Here is a 22,654-nt window from a genome sequence, read left to right on the forward strand (position 1 = left end):
TTCCACACACGAATCTTTAAAAAGTGAATACTTCCATACTCCAGCGGAATATCAAATAACGACCGGATCTACTAGCGGAACAACGCCAAATACAAAAAGAAATCCATACAAGAATCAATTTACTGATTAAAAATTCCATCACAATCGTCCCCTGACCGCTATAATGTTCTGTATATAACTGCGCCCATGTCAATTTATCATCAATTAATTTCGTTGATTCTTCAGCCAACATGTGGAGGTACTTAGTTCCAATTACATTATTTGCAGTGTACGTCACTGGACAAGGCGGTCCTAGATCAGGGGATGAACTTGTTTCTACAGTTTTAGACAACTGTATTGAAATGGACTGTGTTAAACAGAATGTTCTGGGATACCTGAATAATGTACTCCACATCCAGAGCGATGTTCAGAATACTAAGGTGATTTTTTTGTGAATAGTGATTAACATTTTGGTAAACACGGTATGTATGGATTTGTTTGTGAAGTTGAAAATAGGACAATAACAAAAAAAGAAATAATCTCTACTCTTTATTTTTACTTCTATTCCCTTTAAATTGAATAATTCCCCAATTGTAGTAACGCACGTCACATTTATTGACTAGTTTTTCTAACTAAAAATTAATACAAATTATTATTTTTGCACCAAATCCATGTTAAACATATTTTTTCGAGAACGCTTTCGTTTTTAATGTGTCATAACTTCTATTCTCATAATCTTGTTAAATTGTTTATGTTCCATAACACTCCATAATACTAAAATTCTGTGATTTTCAACCTTCCATCAGTTTCATTAGTTCTGTACAAATCATCACACAGTGAAATAAACCAATTTCAATCAATTCTTTTTCGTTTTGAGTTTATGTTTTCAAGAATAATTTTAATGTTCGCACTTCCTATATTGTGAAAGTGAAAAGTGATGATAATGATGATGATGATGATGATGAAAGGGTTCCTAGATTTTTCATTCAATTTTCTCAAATTATTGTATAGTGGTTTCGTATGCAAAGGGAGTTATCAATGGATAATAAAAACATATGAACATTATATAATATAGACAATTCTTCTCTTGTATATTTTCAGATGTCAGTTGTGTACCCATTTATTATTTTGTATTTTTTGTCCTTTCTCATATTCCTCTGTTTCTTCAATCTTTTTCGTTTTTCCCACCAATTATTTGATTTATGTTCATTTCTCTCTTCTTTCTTCCTAAAGTTTCCAGTTACAAAATCTTTCTCATTACCCATCCATATCAATTTTTTTATCCTGTCCCACTCATTTCCCTGGTAACTACAGAAAATAATGCAACTGAATCTGTATTCACCTGTATTTCAGAGGATTATTATCACATCTCACATTAACAAAATACAAATATGTATTGTTCTCACATATACACGAAACATTTCCTTTTAAAAGCAAACAAACTCAAGATCTGCAGAGGAAACTATTGCTATATTAGGGCCATCCAAAATTACCTGAATTCAATAATTATTATACTTATATATCCAAATAAAAAATATTCAACCCTCTTTATCCCGTTACTCTTCTATGATCTATGATACGATTGATCTTGTACTGCGGTTTGTGTCATTATATTCAGTACATCTCGTAGTTAATTTCTATTTGCCACCTTTGAAAGAGTTCTCCCATTTTCTGTCAGCATACTTTGAAGATAATCGCACATGGTTACTTTTTCTAATATAATATCGTTTTGCTTTGCTACATCGGCCACATAATCGTTAGCATAGTTATATAATATCTTAAAATGGGCTACTAATCTTCAATGCTTCATGGTTCTTACAATAATTATACAAATATGCTCATATTCTCTGCATATATTGACTATTATGATGAGCGCTGAGTGCTGAGCTCAAAATGTCCTCTCACTTTCTTCCTCTATACATTGTGAACTTCTGTAGTCATTCCTCTTCTAACAACTGTGTCAAAGGCTAATTTGGAATGAATGAATACTGGAACAGCTGTTCTCATTTTTCAATTGTCACAATCACTTATATAAATATATTACCTATGAATTAATAATATTCCGGATGCTTCCATTAAATATGCAGGAATTACTTGTTAACTTTTACGATTCCATTTTTGGAATAAATTATGGACCAGTTCGGAAGTGTTCCGGAAGAAGCGAAATGGATTCGTAAGCGAAATAAATCATCGAAAAAATACCTACATTTGTATAAAGTTGTATTTTCATCACTATCAACAATTCGATACTGCCACAAGAATATCAGTTTAAAAAATGTAAACTCAAATAAAGAGTAACGAATGAAGATAGATCTCTGGTGTGTTGAAAAATTTTCATGAACATTATTCAGTTCATTACAGCTTTTTGCAGTTCACATTATCTGAAATTTGTTTGGAATTGAAGGGTGAGTTAGATTGGGATGAATGAGAAAGAATGATTTTATACAAAAGACATTCTATCTATCTAGATCGAAATGTCCACACAATAAACATGGGGCTGTATAAATGCATGTGATGGTTATTATTTTGTGTTGATATGAAATAGTAAACTGGGAAAATATTTTTAGAATCTTGACGCTGCTATCCTCAAAAGAGTACGAAGAGTATTAGATACACATGAATTCAGACTAAGAGTTCCAGAGCCCATATTGGAACAAACCGATATTGTTTACAATCCCAAAAATGGATTAGACATTGTTTCTAATGATGCAAGCAATGAAGGTAATAAATCCAATTCAAACCAATTGAATTTAATAATTATTTTTTTCTTATTTAGATTATTCTAATTCTAACTACAGTTTTTTAAATTTGGTTTTTGTTATATATAATCATCAAATCCCGGAATAATACGTGATTCTACTATCTAATACATCTTTTGATAATTACGTGATATAAATTATTCTTATTTTTTTTAGTTGAATTCCCACTTCAAACTAACATGATAATTCCATTAATCATATCAGAATTTGTCAATACATGAAGGCCAAAAGAAAATATTAACCCCTAATTACTCAATATATGTTCAAATTTAAACAATAATTTAGGGAACTCTATTTCTTCACTAATTTTTAAGATGTTATCATCCCTATAGTCCCTTGAAAAATGAATAATTTCATTATTAGACCCCAAAAATTCAGAAAACATGTTATAGTCCATCCATAACAAAGAACTTCAAATCCATTATACAAAAATAAGAGGATTTCATAAACAATAAAACAATTTCGTAATGATGTAATATTTGATAGGGGTAGTTCTGGGAGGTAGAGGATGGAGACAAAATTTGGAAACAGTCTCCTCGAAGATTACAATCGCCATGTTTCAAAAATTTGCACTTACTCGAAATATTTGTTGATGCAAATGTTAGTTGATTCACCCGATATAGATAAGCTGAACTCATCATATCTAAATTTGATCAATATCTCTACCTTGAATGGCACTTCATTACTTTAATTGATTACTTCAATTAATAAGCTCCGAGCATGTACGAAGGTTGTAAAGAAAGCTAGCGACTTAACAAATAAACAACACATTCTTTTTCTATAATAACCTTTACAAATCATAGTTGCCGTCTGTCTTTTCAAAACATGTGTTTAAGTATGGGATAACGTCTTTGTCTGATGAAAATATAGATCCTGTAAATGAAACTACCTCTGTCATTATAAAACGGTGGTGTCCACGTATATGTCCATGGTGGTGATGCAGTAACTTCGAAGACATGTAATATTGTTATGATCGATATAATAGTAAGAATGAAACATACTTGAAAATTGACCTCCATGGCACCATTTCATGGATTCAACTTTAGCGTAAATACATTAATAGCATCTTTTCATCGATATTAAAGACCATATTGTCAGTCACCATGCTTGGGAGTCCACTTGTCGATATATTTCCATAGGTTTCTATCCAATAAAAAGTGTAACGCAGCCCTTATTTTAAGTTTGAATATTGTATAAAATGACAGCGTTGAAATGTGTGATGATACTCATAGACACCAAAATATACGTTTCTTACGTATCTGCTTCACATTGACTTCTCGTGCCAAGGATAAAAAGCATTATTCTCTATTGACTTTTGCTTCTTTTGTCATTTGATATCCATATCATGTTAGTTTTCTATTTTGAGGTCCTGAATATTTCTCTATATTATATACGAGTAAAGTCTTCTGGTTTCTTATTCATCACGACATTGAAATTATTTTCTCAATTAATTTCAGTACATTGAATCTAATCCTAAAAACAACAGATCTAATTCATAATAGCTGACTATGTATCCTAGATTTTTTATTATTACTCTTTCTTTGTACATTGCTTTAGATGTAGATTGTAATTTTTTATCCTAAAGAAATTATACCACACGTCATATTTTTTATGCCTGAATTTATTCGATACCTCGAGAATCATTCGAAGAAGTTATTATTTTGGCTTCAATCCACTACGCACTCACGACAATCATGTTCACGACCACGATCTTCTCGTTTCCAGTAGGTCCAAAGCGTTATAATCGTGATCCCAAGTGGAATGACTTACGAGGCGTTTTGAGCATTGAGATAAATATCAACGAATAGTAAACCAAAAGATATAAAGCGAAAGTTTTAAGAGGTTATGATATAATTGAGAATGTGAATGTTTTAGTTGAGTGATTAACTGATTTACATTAAAGTGAAATCAAAATATCTTCTGCGGCGATAGTAAAATATTTGGTGGTGCATGACAAGAATGCTTTAAAAGCAAAAAACTGCGATGCTTGACTTTTGCAAATTCTGCTAATTCTTTCAAGGCTAATTTTGACCTCTTGACAAGGGTCGTCGTGAACGTTAGCTATGACCGTTCTCGTCGCGAACTTAACGATCGTAGTAGCTATGTGGAATCCCCGAAAGAGTACTTGAGGTGCCGTGAACGCTTAGTGGAATGCACCATAGCCAATAATTGCAATTGCAAAAAAATTATTAGTTCCAAAATTTAAAATATTATGTATCTAAAATAATAGTTGAAATCCTGTTTTAACAAAAATCCCGTGTTCTATTCAATTAACAGTAATCTTTGAGATCAAATTCATAATTTTTTGTTGATAATTGTCAAGATTCGGAATTTATCTTACTAAAAAAATATTTATAAATGTTCTATCAATAAATCTATACACTTGAGAAGTATTTTGGATTTGTCACCAAAAACAGTAGAAATTTCGAATTGTAATAAAGATATTAGAATCCATTAAATCCAATATAATTTCATGATTGCTTCTTAATGAAACACTAAGTTGTTATAGTAACATTTACTGTATCTGTTTTAACTAGAACTTTCCTTACCATTATGTATTGAGATAAATAATTAGAGGCTCATTCCAGCTTGTCAATTTGCTACTATAGCTGCTCTTCTTAGATAGATTTGTAGAAATTTCATGGTGATAATGCAGTAACTTTGAGGACAAGATTTAATTTAAAAATAGAAAAGATACGACAAATTATGAGGATTAGTCGGGACCCCAGTCTTGATATCGAAGTTCGCTCCAAGTAAAGCCTCTGGTTCCAAAAAGGGAACTGAAACTTTTGCGAAGCATAATATAGTTAAAGATCCCTGAAAATTGACCAACTTCATAATGACAACAAAACGTCTCCTTATCCAATCACCAGATTTAGCACTTTGCGGAAACAAAACCATTCGTGTCAATGAGAATGTCATGAATGAACAGATTGAAACTATCGAGATGGAAGCAATATATTAACGACTTGTCTACTTCACTTATGAAACAAAAATAGAAGAATTCTAGAAATAGTATTTTCCAAATAGTTTATTAATGTTTTTCAACACAATATGTTCGAGATATAACGTATCTGAAAATATAATTATTTTAATTGACCATATAACATAATAATAAGTACTCTATTTTAGCAAGAGGTCTCGGTTTAAAGAAGAAATTGTTATTCCCAATCCTATTATTGTTAAAACTGAAGAAAAACTTGTTGCAGCCTCTTTTCATCAAGCTTAGTCTTATTAAAGCAACAAAAGCACTAATTCTGAGTAAACTAGCAATCATTATTGTCATCGGTTTCGTCGCTTACCAACTTCTTGGAAAATCAGGTAATTATCACTTATCAATTAAAAATTATATTTCATCATACAACTCTTAACATCTTTCTCCCAAATCTTAGGTATGCCTCTACCTATGATGTCAATGGCTCCCGCAGAGCCACCAGCACCTTTGTATGGAGCCCCACCAGCTCCATCCCCAGCTCCACCAAGTTCATATGAGCCTGGTTGGGAACCGAACACAGGTGGACCTTACCAAAGAGTATGGACTGTATCAAATGAACCAGCACAAAATTTGGCCTATTCCGCATATTATCCAGGCTCTTCTGCCAGTTCTTCAACTAGTCGTCCTTGAAAAGTTTGAAAGCTAGGACCTTATTTATTTTGTTTTTATTTAATAAATTATTTCAAGCGATTACACTATTGTTTTCCATTTTTTTCACACAATTAAAAATATATTTTTCATAATTTGGAGTGATGAAATACATCTCCATAGATAATTAATATCGTTATATCTAGAATATTCGATTTAAGCTTTTTGTACTCGAACTGATTTGATATTACCAAAAGATCATTTCCATCTTTCCTAAAAAGAAAGAGAGAGTAGGAGTCAAATAATTTGAAAAGGATCGAAGCAAAAGACTTATACGAAACTTGATTAATATTTTAACACCTCGTTGTTTCAACATTATTCATTAAAAGAACTCAAGTGCCTTAACATGAAAGCTAGAGCAAATTAAGGAGGAAAGAAGAGTAATCTTTCTAGCCCCTCTACATTGCATCCTCCTCAGAATAACTTGGCCAACACGCCCAGGGCTCCTGTTAGTTATTGATCTCATGCAACTCAACAGCACGACCACGGTAATTCATTTCACTACCGAACAGGATTAGAGTTATACTACAACTAATGCTTTATTTGCCAGAAAAAGAAAAGTCGTCAATACCACTCCTGCTGGTACTATTATGGCTATTGTAATTCACTAATATCCGAAACGATTATGCCACTTGTCAATTACATAATGTTTCCGGAACGTCGCCACTATCACGATCATTGCTCCACTCAATGAAATAACTCAAAAAAACTTGCTCAACCCAAACGACAATTGACCTTCAACTGTACCAAAAATTGTAATACCGACTATACGATTATGTATGGTTGCATCCCAGTTCCTCTTCATGCGACGGTCATTTCTTTATCTCCATAGATACTTCAGATTCACAATCTTTCGCTCTTCCAGCTACTTTTTGAGTTTCGTCATCTATAATTCATTCAATCACTGGATATCCTTGGTTCTTATTAAAAACAACTTACGAGAAATTTTACGTATATCGTATATCACAAATACATTTTTGACATATTAGAAGCATTAGTAGAGTTTTTAGTAGAAAATATTTTGTTTTTCATCTACGTCAATATTAAATAGTTTAATATTATCTTCATAAGATGGAGCTGTAATTGATGGTATGGCTAGTTACCAGCTTTGAAACTAACCCAATAGAGCATATTAAGCTTAAGCTGATTGAAATTCGTTATCAAATATATTAAACTAAATTCTTATAATTTCAACCACACCTCCTTATAATAATTTTTTGCGCAGTCATTGCAATATTTCTCAACATTGATATTAAAAAATGTGTCAACTTTGGTGGGATGTACATCATTATAAACGATCTTCCTAATCAATGTCCATACTACTGTCAAGTTTTTGGTTTCTGGAGTCTCAATTTGATTCTTAATTTTTCATCGTATATGTCTTCTGTATCAAATTGCTCGGCTCAATTGATATAACATTATGCAAGTTTGATGCATACCAATAACATCAGTATACATCTGTATATTTTTATGTAATGTCGCTGCTAAATATTGGCCAGAAAATATACGCGTTGTATTAATTAGAAATCTTATACAATGCGGTCCATATGTATAGAATAAATTTAATTTTATCGTTATTATGTACTATATGAAAAAAATGTGAAACAGGTCGATTTTTATTCTTAGATTGACAATTTACAGTATGAAAATATTATCCCCCTCCAGCACCCCCTCTGAAGTATAAACACCCCCTCGAACATTTTAAATACGAAAGGGGGTCCCTTGTTGGGAAAAGATTATGCAACACCAATTATTGTATTGAATTAGGTAGAACACTTTAATATCACTCAAAATATTCAAATTCAAAAGATACTAAAGTAAGTTTTGATGAGTATAAAACATGTATTATTCAGCAAAATTATAAATTAAGATTATCTTTAATTCAAATCACAAGCTAAATTAAACTAATAAATATTACGCTAGATATTATATTATCAAACATAAAATTATTTAAACCGCTACCTTTGTGAATGATTCATCTAAACTTGAAAATATATAGAGATCATATTATAAAAAACATTAGAGAAGTGTGACTAAAGATGGATCAAAATCAGTTTATTACGGGCTTTGGCCAACTATTTCGACAATACTCCTGGAAAACACCGGCACTGCACTGATGATCATTGATTTTTCCAAGAAGTTGTCTTTTTTTTACACCGTGAAGGTTCCCTTCGCAAGAATTCACGAAAAATTATACATTAATTTATTCATTCCCTTTTGTTGCTACGCGCTAGACTTGTTAAGAAGTTCATTTTTAACTTCACCGATCAGTATCTCTGTAGTTTTCCAATGAACCTTGATTTTTTAAATAGCTCTTTTGAAGTGGGATGAGCAGTATTGTTAATTGTGTAAATAAGGGAAATTTTTAACAAAACCATATAGCCTATTGCCAATTCTAGCCCTAGTATTCTTATTTTGTGATCTATGCCTTCTCGCCACATCTTTGAAGGTTTTCCTCTTTTCCGTCTTTCCGCTGAATTCGAATAAAGAATTTGTTTCTTAGACCTTTTGATAGGTTTATATTTCTAAATAGTCTTGATTTTAGGTCTTTCGTCTTTTAGGATTCCAATTCAGTAATGCTTTTCTCCCTAGAATGTAATGTTATATTGATTTTGACGGTTTTTCACATTTTTACCATATTTTGATGGACATTAGCCTCTTGATATTTTAGGATTAATTTAGGATCAATGGAGATTGGCCATTTAAGCATTATAATTTTAATGAAAAAATTGTTATATTTACAAGAAAAAATAATATTAAAGACTAGACATGATACAAAAATGAAATAAAAAACAAAATTCAATTACAATTATAATTTTTATTAATAAGTCTTATGAGACTTCTTCCTCATCAAATTCGGACCTACGTCTGTCGAAGATCTTGGATTATTGTAATAGGGCTGATGTACTTTTGGAGAGACTTCAGATCTCTCAATTTGGCCTCATCCAACGATAATGGTATATTGTTTGGAGGTAGTACTTGCTACGAACTATGATACAAAATGATTATAATATATATAGGAAAATAAGAAAAGATAGCACAAAGACAATAAAGACAATGAGAATAAAATGGCTAAATGTCAGTATGGACAACTCCGAAAATGATAATAAAAATAATGTGAAATTATATCAAAATATAAAGAAACAGAGTAGAAAACGAAATACAACGAATATTAATGAAAAAGAGTGGAGTATTTCAAAAGTGGATAGTGATAGCAAATAGATACCAAAAAGAGATGATATAAGTGACAATGATACCATACTAGAAAATGAAGAAAAACCGACGGAAGCGTAATGGCATAATCAACAAACTGAAACACAATAAATCACGAGGACCAGGTGAATGAATTAATAAAATATGGGGGAATAACCTAAGCTATAAAATATTCAATATCATAGATAAGAGTATGGGAAACAGAAGCAATGCCAAGAGAGTGGTTTGCTGGATTGATTATACCAATACTGAAGGGAGGAAATCCCAACATATGTAGTAATTATAGAGGTTTAGTTTGCTTAATACCGTATACAAAATACTTACAACATTAATAAATGAGAGACAATGAGACTAACAAATGTAGACAAAGAATAACTAAGGATACATGAGAGGAAAATAATTAGGAAAAATCATGGACCCGTGAAAGTTGGAAATAATGAATATAGAGGACTTATGAACTATGAAATCAAGAATATATTAGAAAATGAGGATGTGTAAATACAATTACAACAAAAAGGATCCAATGGTACGGACACATTAAAAGAATGGGAAAACGGCAGGGTATAAAGAAAATCATAGAATGGATACCGAGCGAGAAAATATTGCTTGGTAGACCAAAAAATAGATGGGAAGATCAGATTGTGCAAAATATGAAAAATCTGGGAGTACGTGACTGAAACAAACAGATGTGGGTCAGAGAAAAATGGATAACAATAGTCGAGGCTGAAAAAATATGTGATAAGCTATAATTAAATAGGGATAAAATGGACCAACAACAAAAAATACAGGGTCGAAAGATCTCAATTTGAGCAGATACAATTTTCAATAAAATGTATGGACTTACTTAAAAACTAATACTATACCATGCCAAAGAAAAATACAGACTTTCTCATCAATTGTCTGGAAAATTTTCTAAGTCTTTAGAATCAAACTTCTACTACATCACTGAATTTGTACATTTCAAATAATGGCGATTATTACAAATAATTCATTAACTACTCAAAATATTTTCTCCGGAGACTTAGATTACTAACAAAATAAAGAAAATTGGCCTTTAGTGAGCTGTATTTTAATCGAATTTGTCGATGTCATTTTTATTCGCGATGTATTTTCAGGCATATGAAAGTTACAGTGTTTCCTCTATTAGCAAATTTACACTTCGTCCCCTTCAAATGATATCGAATGATTCTCCCAAAGCTACAGGACATACTGTTTGTTCAATCTTAAAGAATCACTCTGTATTTTGAGTCGTTACGATTTACTCTAAATGAATTTAAGTTCTTTATTTCCACATAAGTTGTTCAAGTGTATAATGTGATATTTAAATCTGAGCATAATTATATGACTAAATCTTCTAAATGGTTGTAATAAATATCTGGATATTAAGAGAGTAAGAATTGAAATATATATATATATATATATATATATATATATATATATATAACAAAACTCTGATAACCTTTAATCTAATTGTATCGACTGTTATCAATTGTGGCAAAAATTTGATTTTACTGATTAATTATAAAACTTGGTTATTATCTCAAGAGGAAAGAAAGCGTTTATTAATTTATGAATATTATTTATTCTCTTTTATTGGATAAATGATTAGGCAAAATATTTATCCAAATAATTATAAATCTAAAATACCATCAATGAATATCCTTTGTTCAATTGTCCGAACAATGACAAAATTATTAGTAGAATTTGTAATTGATTCTTCGGCTTCGATTAGGTCGCCACCTGGTCTTTGGTAGCTAAAGCATTTGAAGACAGTCAAGGATACTTTAGTGTCGATAGCGTCTGTGCAGTAAAGATTGGTGGGTAAAGGGGTTACAGACCGTTTTATCTAAACGCTGTTGCCATGTCAATGAAATATCAGTACATCCGGATTATGATACAAGTATTTAAGTTTCATATAATGTTTTTCATATTAATTCCTATCGATCAGATTGATTAACTTCCTAAATAATTTTTTTTCGGTGCTCTAGCAAATTATTAATTTCCATATAAATAAAAAACTCTCATCAAGTTTGAGCCCTTAATATTAATTTTAAGTACTTATAATTTAAACATAAAGTTTCATCATTTACAATGTATGTAAAAATAATTTATTCTTTTCAAATTTCTAATACTCACTTTTTACAATAATGCAAATCAGTTTGCAGAAATTGCTTTAGTTTTTTGTATTTTTGTACGAAATGAGCATTAGAAATTTGAAAAAAAAATTTCTTACAAGCATTTTTAATGGTAAAATTGATATTAAGAGCTCAATCTTTTCTATATGTAGATTAATATTTTGCATGAACCCAGAAAAAAAATTTTCGAAATTGAATAACCCTACTATCAATTGGTACATTTGGAAGGGATTAAGAAGTGTATATGAAACAGGATATGGAAAATATCAAAACATTTTAGATAAAAATATGTAGACTTTGTGCTCAAGTTATAAAATATAAAACAAAATTTCAGGTTTTGTCTTCTGTGTTTTATATTATCTATCTTTCATATCACATTTTACATCTGTCCTTATGTAATTAAAATTATATTTTGGTACAGTATGAATCAATTGAAGGGAAAAATAATGTTATATCAAGATTGGAGAGACGTTAGGTTATATTTAAGAAATATATCACTGAAAAAACGGATGTAGTCCATTTTCACTTCATGACTACAATCAAAATTTCGGAGTAAATATGACTCGTTTATATCTAAAATGTAAAACAACAAACTTTTATTCCTATTTCTACTCCGATATGAAACTATAATATTGTGACTATTTTGAAATATGTTCTATTGAACGAGAGAACGTATGCAAATACCTTTCCCGTTTTTTAACTGTTTGTTCCATGTCGGAAGTAAAGGAATATTTTTGGCACAACCCGCTAAAATTATATATAAAATTCTTACATCTTAGTTGAATCATCAATTAGATGATTTTTGAACCATACCTTATCTAATGGAGATACATAATCCGTTACAAATTCTTGACCAGTAAACTAGAAAGTTTCCCGCTAATAATATTTCAACTAAATTTGAAAATACCTGAAATATAAGTTTTGAATTTATATTTTATAAACCTGGCAACGTCGCTATTGTCAGTGTTAGCAAACCATACATTAAAATAAAATTCTGTCCGTTCCCACTCCCAACAGTTTATACTCATCCCCACATACACAGAAATTCACAATTTAGGAAATCAGCTGAGTTGTGCTTCACGCGGCGTAGACACTTTCCGATTTTCGTTGAAATATTAAGTGATAACATGAGTCCTATAGGGTAATTAAATGAAACATTCATTTGTTTATAGTGTTATTATAAGTTATATTCTATTTCAGTCCACCTGAAACTAAAGTAATTGTAGAAACTTCATTAGAATCACCTGAATATGATGGAATTCTTATTGTTTCTGCTCCAGGCCAGGTACTAAAATGTACGAAATTGAAACAAATTGTTGAAGAAGCATTAAAATTCGACCCTTCTTTAAAATCAGAAATAGCTGTTTTACAAACCGACTTACCGGCTAAACGGTTAGTTTACTCTCCTACTGGACCCATTGATTCTGATTATGATGATGTGAGAATTTTCAAAAATAGTGCAGCGGCGGGTGTTAAGAGGGCGCTTAAAGCTGGTATTAAGAAACTGTTGTTAGTACTTGAAGAATTTCCGGCTTTTGAAAATGCTGAATTGGTTACACTTTTAGGAGCACTGGAAGCATTATATACGGTAAGAAAATTTACAAATTCTGTCAGAAGTTATAAAAAATTTTACGCTTATTTGGTAACATAAATTTTGAGTTAACAGATACAGGGTTTTTAGACTTTGGCATCTACTACTAGTAAGAAAAACGTTATTTATATAGATAAAGAACTATGAATTTTATTTTATTATTTCGTTCCATACAATTTTTATCATGATACTTGGTGTATAAAGAATTGTGTACATATAATTGAACATTTTTTTTCATATTCGAATTCATTTGATTACAGAAATAACGAATAATTATTAGGGTGTTTTTTTCAACAATTTTTTTGGTACCATCGTAAAATTTTGTTACAATTGCTCAAAAAAATTTTATTTTGGACCCTTTTCGAGCATGGACGTTTTTTTTCAGAATTAAATGCTCTACAAAAGTGTCTATTACAGTCAAGCTGTAACTTGAACTGGCGAGGTAGAACAGGCCTCTAAACTTGATTTTTCCATGAAAGTCGCGTTTTTTCTCATTTACCTCGTGAATAACAAGAGCTACAGAAAAAATGTGAGCAGCAAACTTGTAGAAAATTCAATTTTCTATAAGAAATGTCTGCAGTACCAAGTGGATAAAATCAATAATTCCTCGAGATATTTAATATGATAAGATTTTTACAATTTCAAATTTTTATAGAAATCACGTCAAAAAGTATAAATAGTCGGAAATATGTCAATTATAAAAATTCTATTAATAAGCAATTAAACACGTACATTTCACTTGTTTTTTCTCGTTAGGTACATATTTTAGTTTTAGCGTATAAACTACAAAAATTTCTAACTTTATTATCTATTATTATTTATCTATAAATGTAAAATCTTTTTTCCTACAATCGATACTAACATATTTTCGACTATTCATATTTGTTTACGTTCCATTTAAAAAAAAAATAATTTGTTAAGAAAGTTGTGATGAATCATAAATATGAGATATTTTCGATGATTCTCGATAAAAATTTCAAATTACAAAAACTTTATCATTAAATCTTATATTTTAGCAATTTGGTGCTGTGGACCTTTTTTGTATAAAGATTCTACAAGTTTTTTGATCACTTTTTTTCTAACTCTGGTCATTCATGTGATAAATGAGAAAAAACGCGAATTTCAATAAAAAATCAAGTTTAGAAGCCTGTACTATCTCGCCGGTTCGAGCAGGGTTGCCAGACGTCCCGGATTTCCCTAACTTGTCCCGCGTCCCAGAACAAAGTGAAATGGGACGCTGTTTGTCCCGTATTTTACTTTCACGAGTGACAATATTCAAAACATTAAATGAACAGTTACACAAAATGTTTCAGTAAACAATGTATAATCCCGCAATAAAGAAGAATAATATTGGCGCCACCAACAAACCACGCCATGTCATCCATTTCACCAATCGTTACTCAATTCATTTCACAGTAGTCAGATTAAGCTCGAACTTCTGAAGAAAACCCACTTTACCCTTACAATTTTCCATTGTAAGGGACGTCCTTAAATATTTAAGAGAATAGAAAGAAATTGATGTTGGTTCTAAGTGGAAGATGTTGTTTGAGAAGAGCACGGCCGATCTACCAAATATATTTAAGCTTGTTTCCTATTGTCTAAGCTTACTTTTCTCTAATGCCTTTGTGGAAAGAATATCTCATACGTGAACTAAAAGAGCTAATTGTAGCAATCAATTAATCTGATGAGGATTGTTGATTTTCTTGAAAATATTAACAATAACGTCAAAACATTATTGATTCATTGAAATCTAACAACAAATATTAATTTAATGTATACCACAATGTTAAATTATATTGCTATGGTTGAGAGTAGACCAAACCTAATAACCGGACAGACCAGCCAGTAAGGCTGGACATTTGGGTAGAAAGGCCGGACAGCCTACAGTATTGTAAAATCAAGTTTGTTTGATTATTATCAATAATCTTGTTGAATCCTAGTAAAATAAATAAAATCGAATGCCAAATCAGTCATAGGTAGGTACTTTATTATTGATCAGTCAAAAAAATCAAAAACTTCCCTTCAAGTTAAACAATAAAACAAAAAATAACTTCTTCTCTTCAAATTACACAATAAAAATAATTATTCATATTTTTGGTTCGCCGAAACCTGCTTTAAGAGCTCAGTTTTAAATATTTTAAATTAACTTCCACAACCAAAATTTTTGGTAAATGTCAATATGTAATCTGTTGTATTCTTTCTTCCATTGCTGAGCTCTCAAGGAGAAAGCTCTTTCAACCTTTGCGTTATGTCCTGGGAAAGTGGTGCTGACAAATAGTTGAGAATTCTGAAAAGCAATCTAGACATATCATCGATTTAAAATAGGCTACCCATTTCTCATGTGCTAACAGCTTCTTGAAATCAACATTTTGTTGGTTAGTATTAAAAGACTTAAGATTTTGCAGTTGTCAAAACATTTGCTATCATCAATTTGGACGTTGTATTATGAAGGATGCTTATAGTTTCGGAAAATTAATTCCCTTCAGGAACATCTTTTAAAGTGATACATGAGAAATGTTTTGTATTTTTTTATAAGTTTCCACTCCAAGATCGTAATATTGTACTGCAATAATGTACATGTTTTTAATATCATCTTTGAAACAGCCTGATGTTTCGTTGTTCTCTTTGAATTTAGGCAAAATGGAAGTCACTTTCAGTGAGCAAAAGTTTTGAATTCTTGCATTTATGATATTCTTCATCTCAGAACAGTTTTCCAAAACCTCATTTACAGAAACATCAGCCTTCTCTGTATCTTGTATCTTTGATGTAGTTTTGATAAATGGCCATGAAAGAATGAATCACAAATAGCCTTCGTTAAGGTCATTTCCAAAAAAATCTATCTGTATTATTTTTTTCCTTTTTTTAGGATATACGACTTAAGAGATTCAAATAAAAAAACTCAGCCAGCGCGTCCTTCAATGATGAAGTATTTTTTTAAAATGAATGTGTAATTCTAAGTTAATACTTTTGAGTTCCTCTGTACATACGGTAAATGTAGAAAAATTATATCAGATAATTCCTCCAATATATTTTTTAAAACATATGGTGGAAGAAAAAAATTGCTTCTGCTTTTGTTCTATCACAGGTCACTTCTTTCGCAATAATTGAATCAGCATAAAGGTATTTTTGAAGTGAGACTGTACAGTATAATGAATTAAATGACTGTACCATGTGAAAAATTATAGTACCCTTGGCCGCTCGTATTTCCCGTTTTGTTCCCGATCTTGATGTTACAAATTACTATTTTTGACGAACACACAAAGTTTTTACGGTGTTTTTCGTTATTTAAATGCTTTTCAAGTTCATAGTTTCCCCAAATCGCTATTGATATTAACTGGTCACGAAGCTCAAACTTCACTTCTGACGGTTCTGCTGATGGCTCAAACATTTGATATTTTATTTTTAATTCTTCTTCGGTATTTTGAGATCTGAAAATTAAGAAAATTTTTTATTCATTATTTTTGTTTTAAAAAGACTTTTACTAGAAATTGTCAAAATTCACTCAGAAAACGCACATTTGGCTTTTTTCAATATATTTTGGCTACATTAAATAAAAAGATAAAATAACTGTGTTACTATCTAGAACTCAGGGAAAAATATTATTCTTCCAAAAGTTGGTGGAAATTATCAATATATTGGTCATAATTTGAAAAAAAAAATAAATTATAAAATGCATGAGACCTTTTCAAGTAGCAGAAGTACATCACAAACAATACTTACCAAAATTATTGTTGCTAAATACAAAACTATCGACTAGTGCATTATCAATCGGGGAATAAACAATACCAACAAAGCACAGTGGCGGGCGACAGGCGGCACATCGGCCTACGTGATCCCACCATCAGTCGACTCTTGTCGCCTGCGCTCGGCCACTCTCGTTTGGGAAATGTAAAAAACCGGACAAGCCGGACACCGTTTATTGTGGCCGGACAGGCAATAAAACAGCCTACCTATGTCCGGCTTTATTTGAACGCCTGGCAACGCTATATATTGCTATGACACTATTATTCTGTTATTTTCAATTCCCAAGAAAAGAAAATGAGTAAAAACTATTTTAATATCTTTTCATTACTGTCCTTATTAACGTACTTGTATTTGCATTGTAAAGAAAAGCTTTCGCTAAAAAAATTTCTATTATAAAAAGAAAAAATATCAAATATCTGGTTGAAATAATGTTTTGGTCAAACTCGAACTTAAAACAAATCATTATTTTAAATAATCAAGTTGATTTAAACCAAACTTCCGTTTAATTAATATTATATTTTAATAATTTGATTAAATGTGGTCAAAATACATAATACATTTTTAATACATTTCAGAAAAAATACGTTTTAAAAGTTATTTTTTCAACTTTACTATGTTTATTTCTATTTCTATTTCCCGCTCTTGCTTTTCGCGAGGGAGGGATACGGGAATACGGGACACATTCAGCTGCCGAACCTAACCAAACATCTGGCAACCCTGGGTTCGAGTGACGGCTTGGCCGCAATGGACAATTTTGTATAACATTCAATTCTGAAAAAAAAACCGTCCTTGCTCGAAGGAATACTATGAAATGCCGCTGAGCTATAGAAACTTAATAATAAAAAATCAAAGGGCTCAAACTTTCAGATAACTTTTTTTTCTGAATACTTGCAACAAAACTTTACGATGGGACAGAAAAAAAGTAGTCTAATAAATATATATGTAGAGCGGACAATACATTTACACTTTTTTCAAATATGGAATTTTCTGTTTATATAAAGTATATACTTCTATAATAATTGTATTAAGTTAAACTGTCTTCGCTAATGTAAAATAATTTGTGTGAGTGAGTGTAGATCAATTTCTCCACAGATCATTCGAAGTAAGTACAGTATAATCAGGTTTTGGGGTGACAAAGTATTGTAGCACTCCCAATATTGTTAAATTTCCATGATAAGATGCATTTTGAGAAAAACGGGCGAAAGGTGAAAAAAGAGTTTAAAATAAGAAAATGCATTTTCTTATTACACGTGGAATACCGATATACTTACTGTACATAGAATCAATGTTAATTAAATTTCCTACAAAAATTATCTGTTGCCCTTTTTATGTACTATTACTCGTTTTCAGACAAAATTCGTTTGCAAGTTAGGATGTATAAGATTTTTTTTTATTTTCTCGCTACTACAGGATTGCTAAAATTCAGTAAAACAAAATTTAATATTTTTGTTCAGAATTATGGTAGAGGCGAGCTTCAAAATACGTTGTGTTGCTAAAAACCTCCACTTAATTTCCAAATAAAATTTTTTTGGAAACTCCTCCGTAGAGCTCTTATTTTATTAGATTTCCAGGTGTCTTTACAACTTCCAATTACAACTAGATCGTTCTGGACAAATTCAGCCAAAGTACGCGGTTATTGCCAGATGCTTAAAAAATTTAGTTTCATGAATTCGTATTTTCTTAACTCGAACAAATTTCCCGGCATTCCGTAGGAAAAGATCTTCATATTTAATAAACATTTGACGTAGAAAGTGAAGCTATCATTTTCAAGCTTTGTATCTAACCTTTTTGTGTTAGCGTAAATTAATTAAAGAAAAACTTAGTCATCTCCGGATATACGTTTTTGTTGCGTAATTCAAAATTTTCTTCTTCCAACAGATTATCTCAAAAGATCAACGAGACACAAAATAAATGCCATTCGATTGAATCTTTCTTTAATAAGAACTAATGACATATCTAAAAAACTTTGATTGGATTATAAACTGAACGGCTTCAAAAACACAACGTACTTACTTGTTTTTCCCTACGATAATTTCCAACAAAGTTTGTTTTCCCATACTGCAGCAAAATAAGAAGGGCTTTTTGTCAGAAAATGTTGTACGTAAAAAGGATAATAGATTTTTTTTCAGAAAATTCAATCAACTTTCATTCTATAAGAACAGTTTTTTTCTAAGTGTTTCGGTTTTCCAAATATAACACCGGTAACAAAATTTTTTGTCACACGAAAACTAGCTATGATTTTCGTAAATGTTTGGCTTTTGGTATGTGCAGGATATGTATTTTTAAAGAATATTACATTTCAAAGCTTTGTATGAAATTATAAGCTGCTCATTGATTAAGTCTTTGTAATTTTCCGCTTTATCATTTTCTAGGAAATTTTGGACAATATTTACAAAACATGTCCAGGCGAAATTTTTCCAGTTCATTCAAAGTTTGTATCCTTTATCAGTTCCCGTATTTGTGGACCAATAAATATTCTCTCTTCAATTTTTACCTCGCTGAGCTCTGAAAATTTCTCTATTATGTAAAAGAATCCACTGCCATCTTCAGGCATAGCTTTTACAAAATAATTCATCACGCCGAGCTTTATATAATATTCTGCCCTAGAGTAAGTGATCCACGATTGGGTCATACTTTTTTTATGGTGACTTTTTTTGTCTTCGCTATCGCATTCGCAAATGAAACAGCAATATGTTGTGTAACCATGCTGTAGCTCAAACAAAAGAGCAATGACTTCAAAATATCCATAAATTTTCCAAACATGTTCACTGTAATTAATTTTTTCAAGAAGGAACTTCATGTTCTCGTAAGCTTCTTTCATATCAGAACTTTGGGCAACCGGCACTGAAGGAGATTTGTTTCCGTTGAAGCTTTTATGCTAGTTTTCGAGGAATCAATTAACAATTGGCAGAGAATTGGATCATAATCAAAATTGAATAAATTAATCACTAAGGGATTGTTATTACAATAGACTGAATCATGTCGGTAATAAGAAATTTTCGTACCAAGGAAGTTAATTCCAGTCGTTTAACCTAGACCCCAAAAGCTCACCTTGTTTTTTAGACATATTCAATTCACTCATGTACGAAATCGCTTAAATCACTTTGTATCAATAAATACGGTTTTATAGAAGTTGACGGTTCATAACTTGGGTCACTCTTTTGCAATACGGTCTGTCGCAAAAGCGTGAAAAAATGAACCGCTACGGTACTTTTTTTCACACTTTTTGACCTATTCAAAAACTGCATTCTTTATTCATGCAAATGAATGAGAAAAAAAACGTGAATATTATAAACGACGTAGAAAGAAATTTTTTTTAATGAGGGTACATCTTAACAAATATGAATCATCACAAAATTTTTAATTTCTGGCTATTTTTTGCTCCTGCTGCCTGTACCTACTAAATATACAAAACGACTCTCGATCGTTCCTAGAATATTGATCAATAATCAACGAAAATTATAACCATTTGCTAGAATTGTAGTTGAGCACAACTATACTCATTATCAAGTGAATGTGTTGACATTCATCAAAAACAACACTAACGACATTTATCTAAATTGGGATACCCTGTGTACATTATCATTGTCTATACGTGTAAAACTGGGTCCAAGTATTCAAACTATTCACTTTTTTCCAACTTACAGACTTTGTATTAGCATTAAGTAAAGATAATTCAAAAAATTCCTCATATCCTCCGCAAAATGGACGTGATATCTAATCTTAAGATAACTTAATATAACAAAAGAAAGTTGATGTCATTCTTTACTATAATATCAAAATGTCATTAATTTTTCATGTGATGATTTGTCTTGATTTTATTAGGTTTCGTTTCTGAGAAAATTAGTATAAATAACATGTAAAAATTTACGTTTCGGTCTTTATAAAAAAACGTCATCCCCAAATTAGTTGGGAACATCAAGTTTTACATGTGATCAAGAAAAATCATCACGAAAAACATATAAGTAAATTGAAGAAAATGTCATTAATTATTGAAAGATTATTAATAACTATAGATGTTACTTGACTAAATATTATAATTTATTCAAATCTGTTAAGAATATTACAAATATTACAGTTAGAATTATGAATTTTAATCATTGTTATTGTTATAACTCATTGTTAGTGTTGATACAGCATTATGTTGGAACTTTGTTTCTTGTAACAATATTATACATAGCAGTGATTATTTATTATCTCTAATTATAAATAAATAAAAAATGTCCATTGTGAATATATTTAATGAATACTAAAGTCAACTATTAATCGATATAAACGCGTTCATAAAAATATTAATTTTCAACAACACTAAAAATTTTATCTTTCAGATAGGATGAGATGATGTTTATTTTTAAATACAATAAACATGACCCTATTTATTTGTTTGCCTTTTAAGTAAATTTTATGATTATGCAATTGTTTGTATGTTATGAAAATTCTGATTTTTATGATCTTATACCGAAGAATTAAAATGTGACTAACTACCCATAATTAATTAGTGTAACCAACATAAAAAGTATGAAAATGAGAAATACATTTCTTTCATTAAGTCTTTTTGAGACTGCACTTCTTATTTGATAATGTTTCTAGAATTATATTTAGTTATAAACTTTTTCAAGTTCAGTACAGAACAAAAAAATGATCTTCCCTGCGACCCAAATTCTATTGTGTCCCCCTTTCTTGTGTTTATGAATCCAGTGTTTACGACTGATTCGTTAATCCCACTCCTTTTAAAAAGTATAAAATGTGGGATGACTGTAATTACCAGAGATTTTCGTCTTCTATTTCAAGCGCTCCCAGATGTAGAGCAAAATTTGCTATGATACCTTTCAATTCTCTTTATACAAGAGTATTGGAAACAATATTTAGCACAGTGGGTTTAACTTTGGTTTTTTAATCCAACAATACATTAAAACAATTGTTGGGCAATCCTAAGGATAAAATACCAAATTTGGAAAAAAACTGGTATAGGTAGTCGTAGCTGTGACCGAAAGTATATTGGGCAGACTGAGAGATCCGTTATTGTTCGGTTTAAAGAGCACATAGCTCATTTGAAATATGGAAGGACCGGAAAATCAGGTATTGCCGATCACGCTGCCAGTCACAATCATGACATAAATATTAATAACGCAAAATTGTTAAAAAATTTACCCAATAAAAAATTGTTTGATGCAAATGAGAGCATTGAAATTGCTAGAAGTAAGAGTAGCTTAAATAGGGACAAAGGACCAATTCCTTTAGCCCACTCTATAGTTTAGTACTCAAATGATGAACATGAATATTCCCGCCGAGGAGTTTTTTCCCGCTGGAATTAAGTTTCGCGGGAGAGGGTTTATTGGTGGGAAAATTTAGTATAAAACAGGTAAGTCAATTTATTAGATCTTAGTTTACCTTTAGTCTCTGAAGACGATAACTTGGTGTTAGTGTAGTGTTGGTAAAAAGTATCAATGCAGTGTATATAACCATGTTGTTGTGGTATATTTATGTATGGTTAGCATTGTGATGTCATTCGAAATCTAACATGGCGGAATACCCAAGAAAATACAAATACTGCTAATCATGGAGACGAAAATTTTTACTGCTGGATGTG

General features: G+C 30.9%; 2 protein-coding genes across 2 annotated transcripts in view; both read left to right on the forward strand.

Annotated features, from left to right (window-relative positions):
- Positions 1–230: 230 nt before the first annotated feature.
- LOC130891508 (uncharacterized) lies at positions 231–6,363 on the forward strand. The gene is made up of 4 exons (XM_057796307.1): positions 231–419; positions 2,547–2,700; positions 5,871–6,059; positions 6,131–6,363. The coding sequence occupies exons 1-4, from the start codon at positions 231–233 to the stop codon at positions 6,361–6,363; spliced, it is 765 nt and encodes a 254-aa protein (XP_057652290.1).
- A 6,350-nt stretch (positions 6,364–12,713) lies between these two features.
- LOC130891158 (putative aminopeptidase W07G4.4) overlaps positions 12,714–22,654 on the forward strand; it is a 96,120-nt gene continuing 86,179 nt past the window's right edge. The window contains exons 1-2 of the mRNA XM_057795744.1: positions 12,714–12,870; positions 12,930–13,317. Of these exons, the coding sequence (XP_057651727.1) occupies positions 12,857–12,870; positions 12,930–13,317 (402 nt within the window). The 5' untranslated portion in view covers positions 12,714–12,856. The remainder of the gene's footprint in view (positions 12,871–12,929; positions 13,318–22,654) is intronic.

This window comes from Diorhabda carinulata, chromosome 3 (genome assembly GCF_026250575.1).
Source record: "Diorhabda carinulata isolate Delta chromosome 3, icDioCari1.1, whole genome shotgun sequence".
Taxonomy (NCBI): Eukaryota; Metazoa; Arthropoda; class Insecta; order Coleoptera; family Chrysomelidae; genus Diorhabda; species Diorhabda carinulata.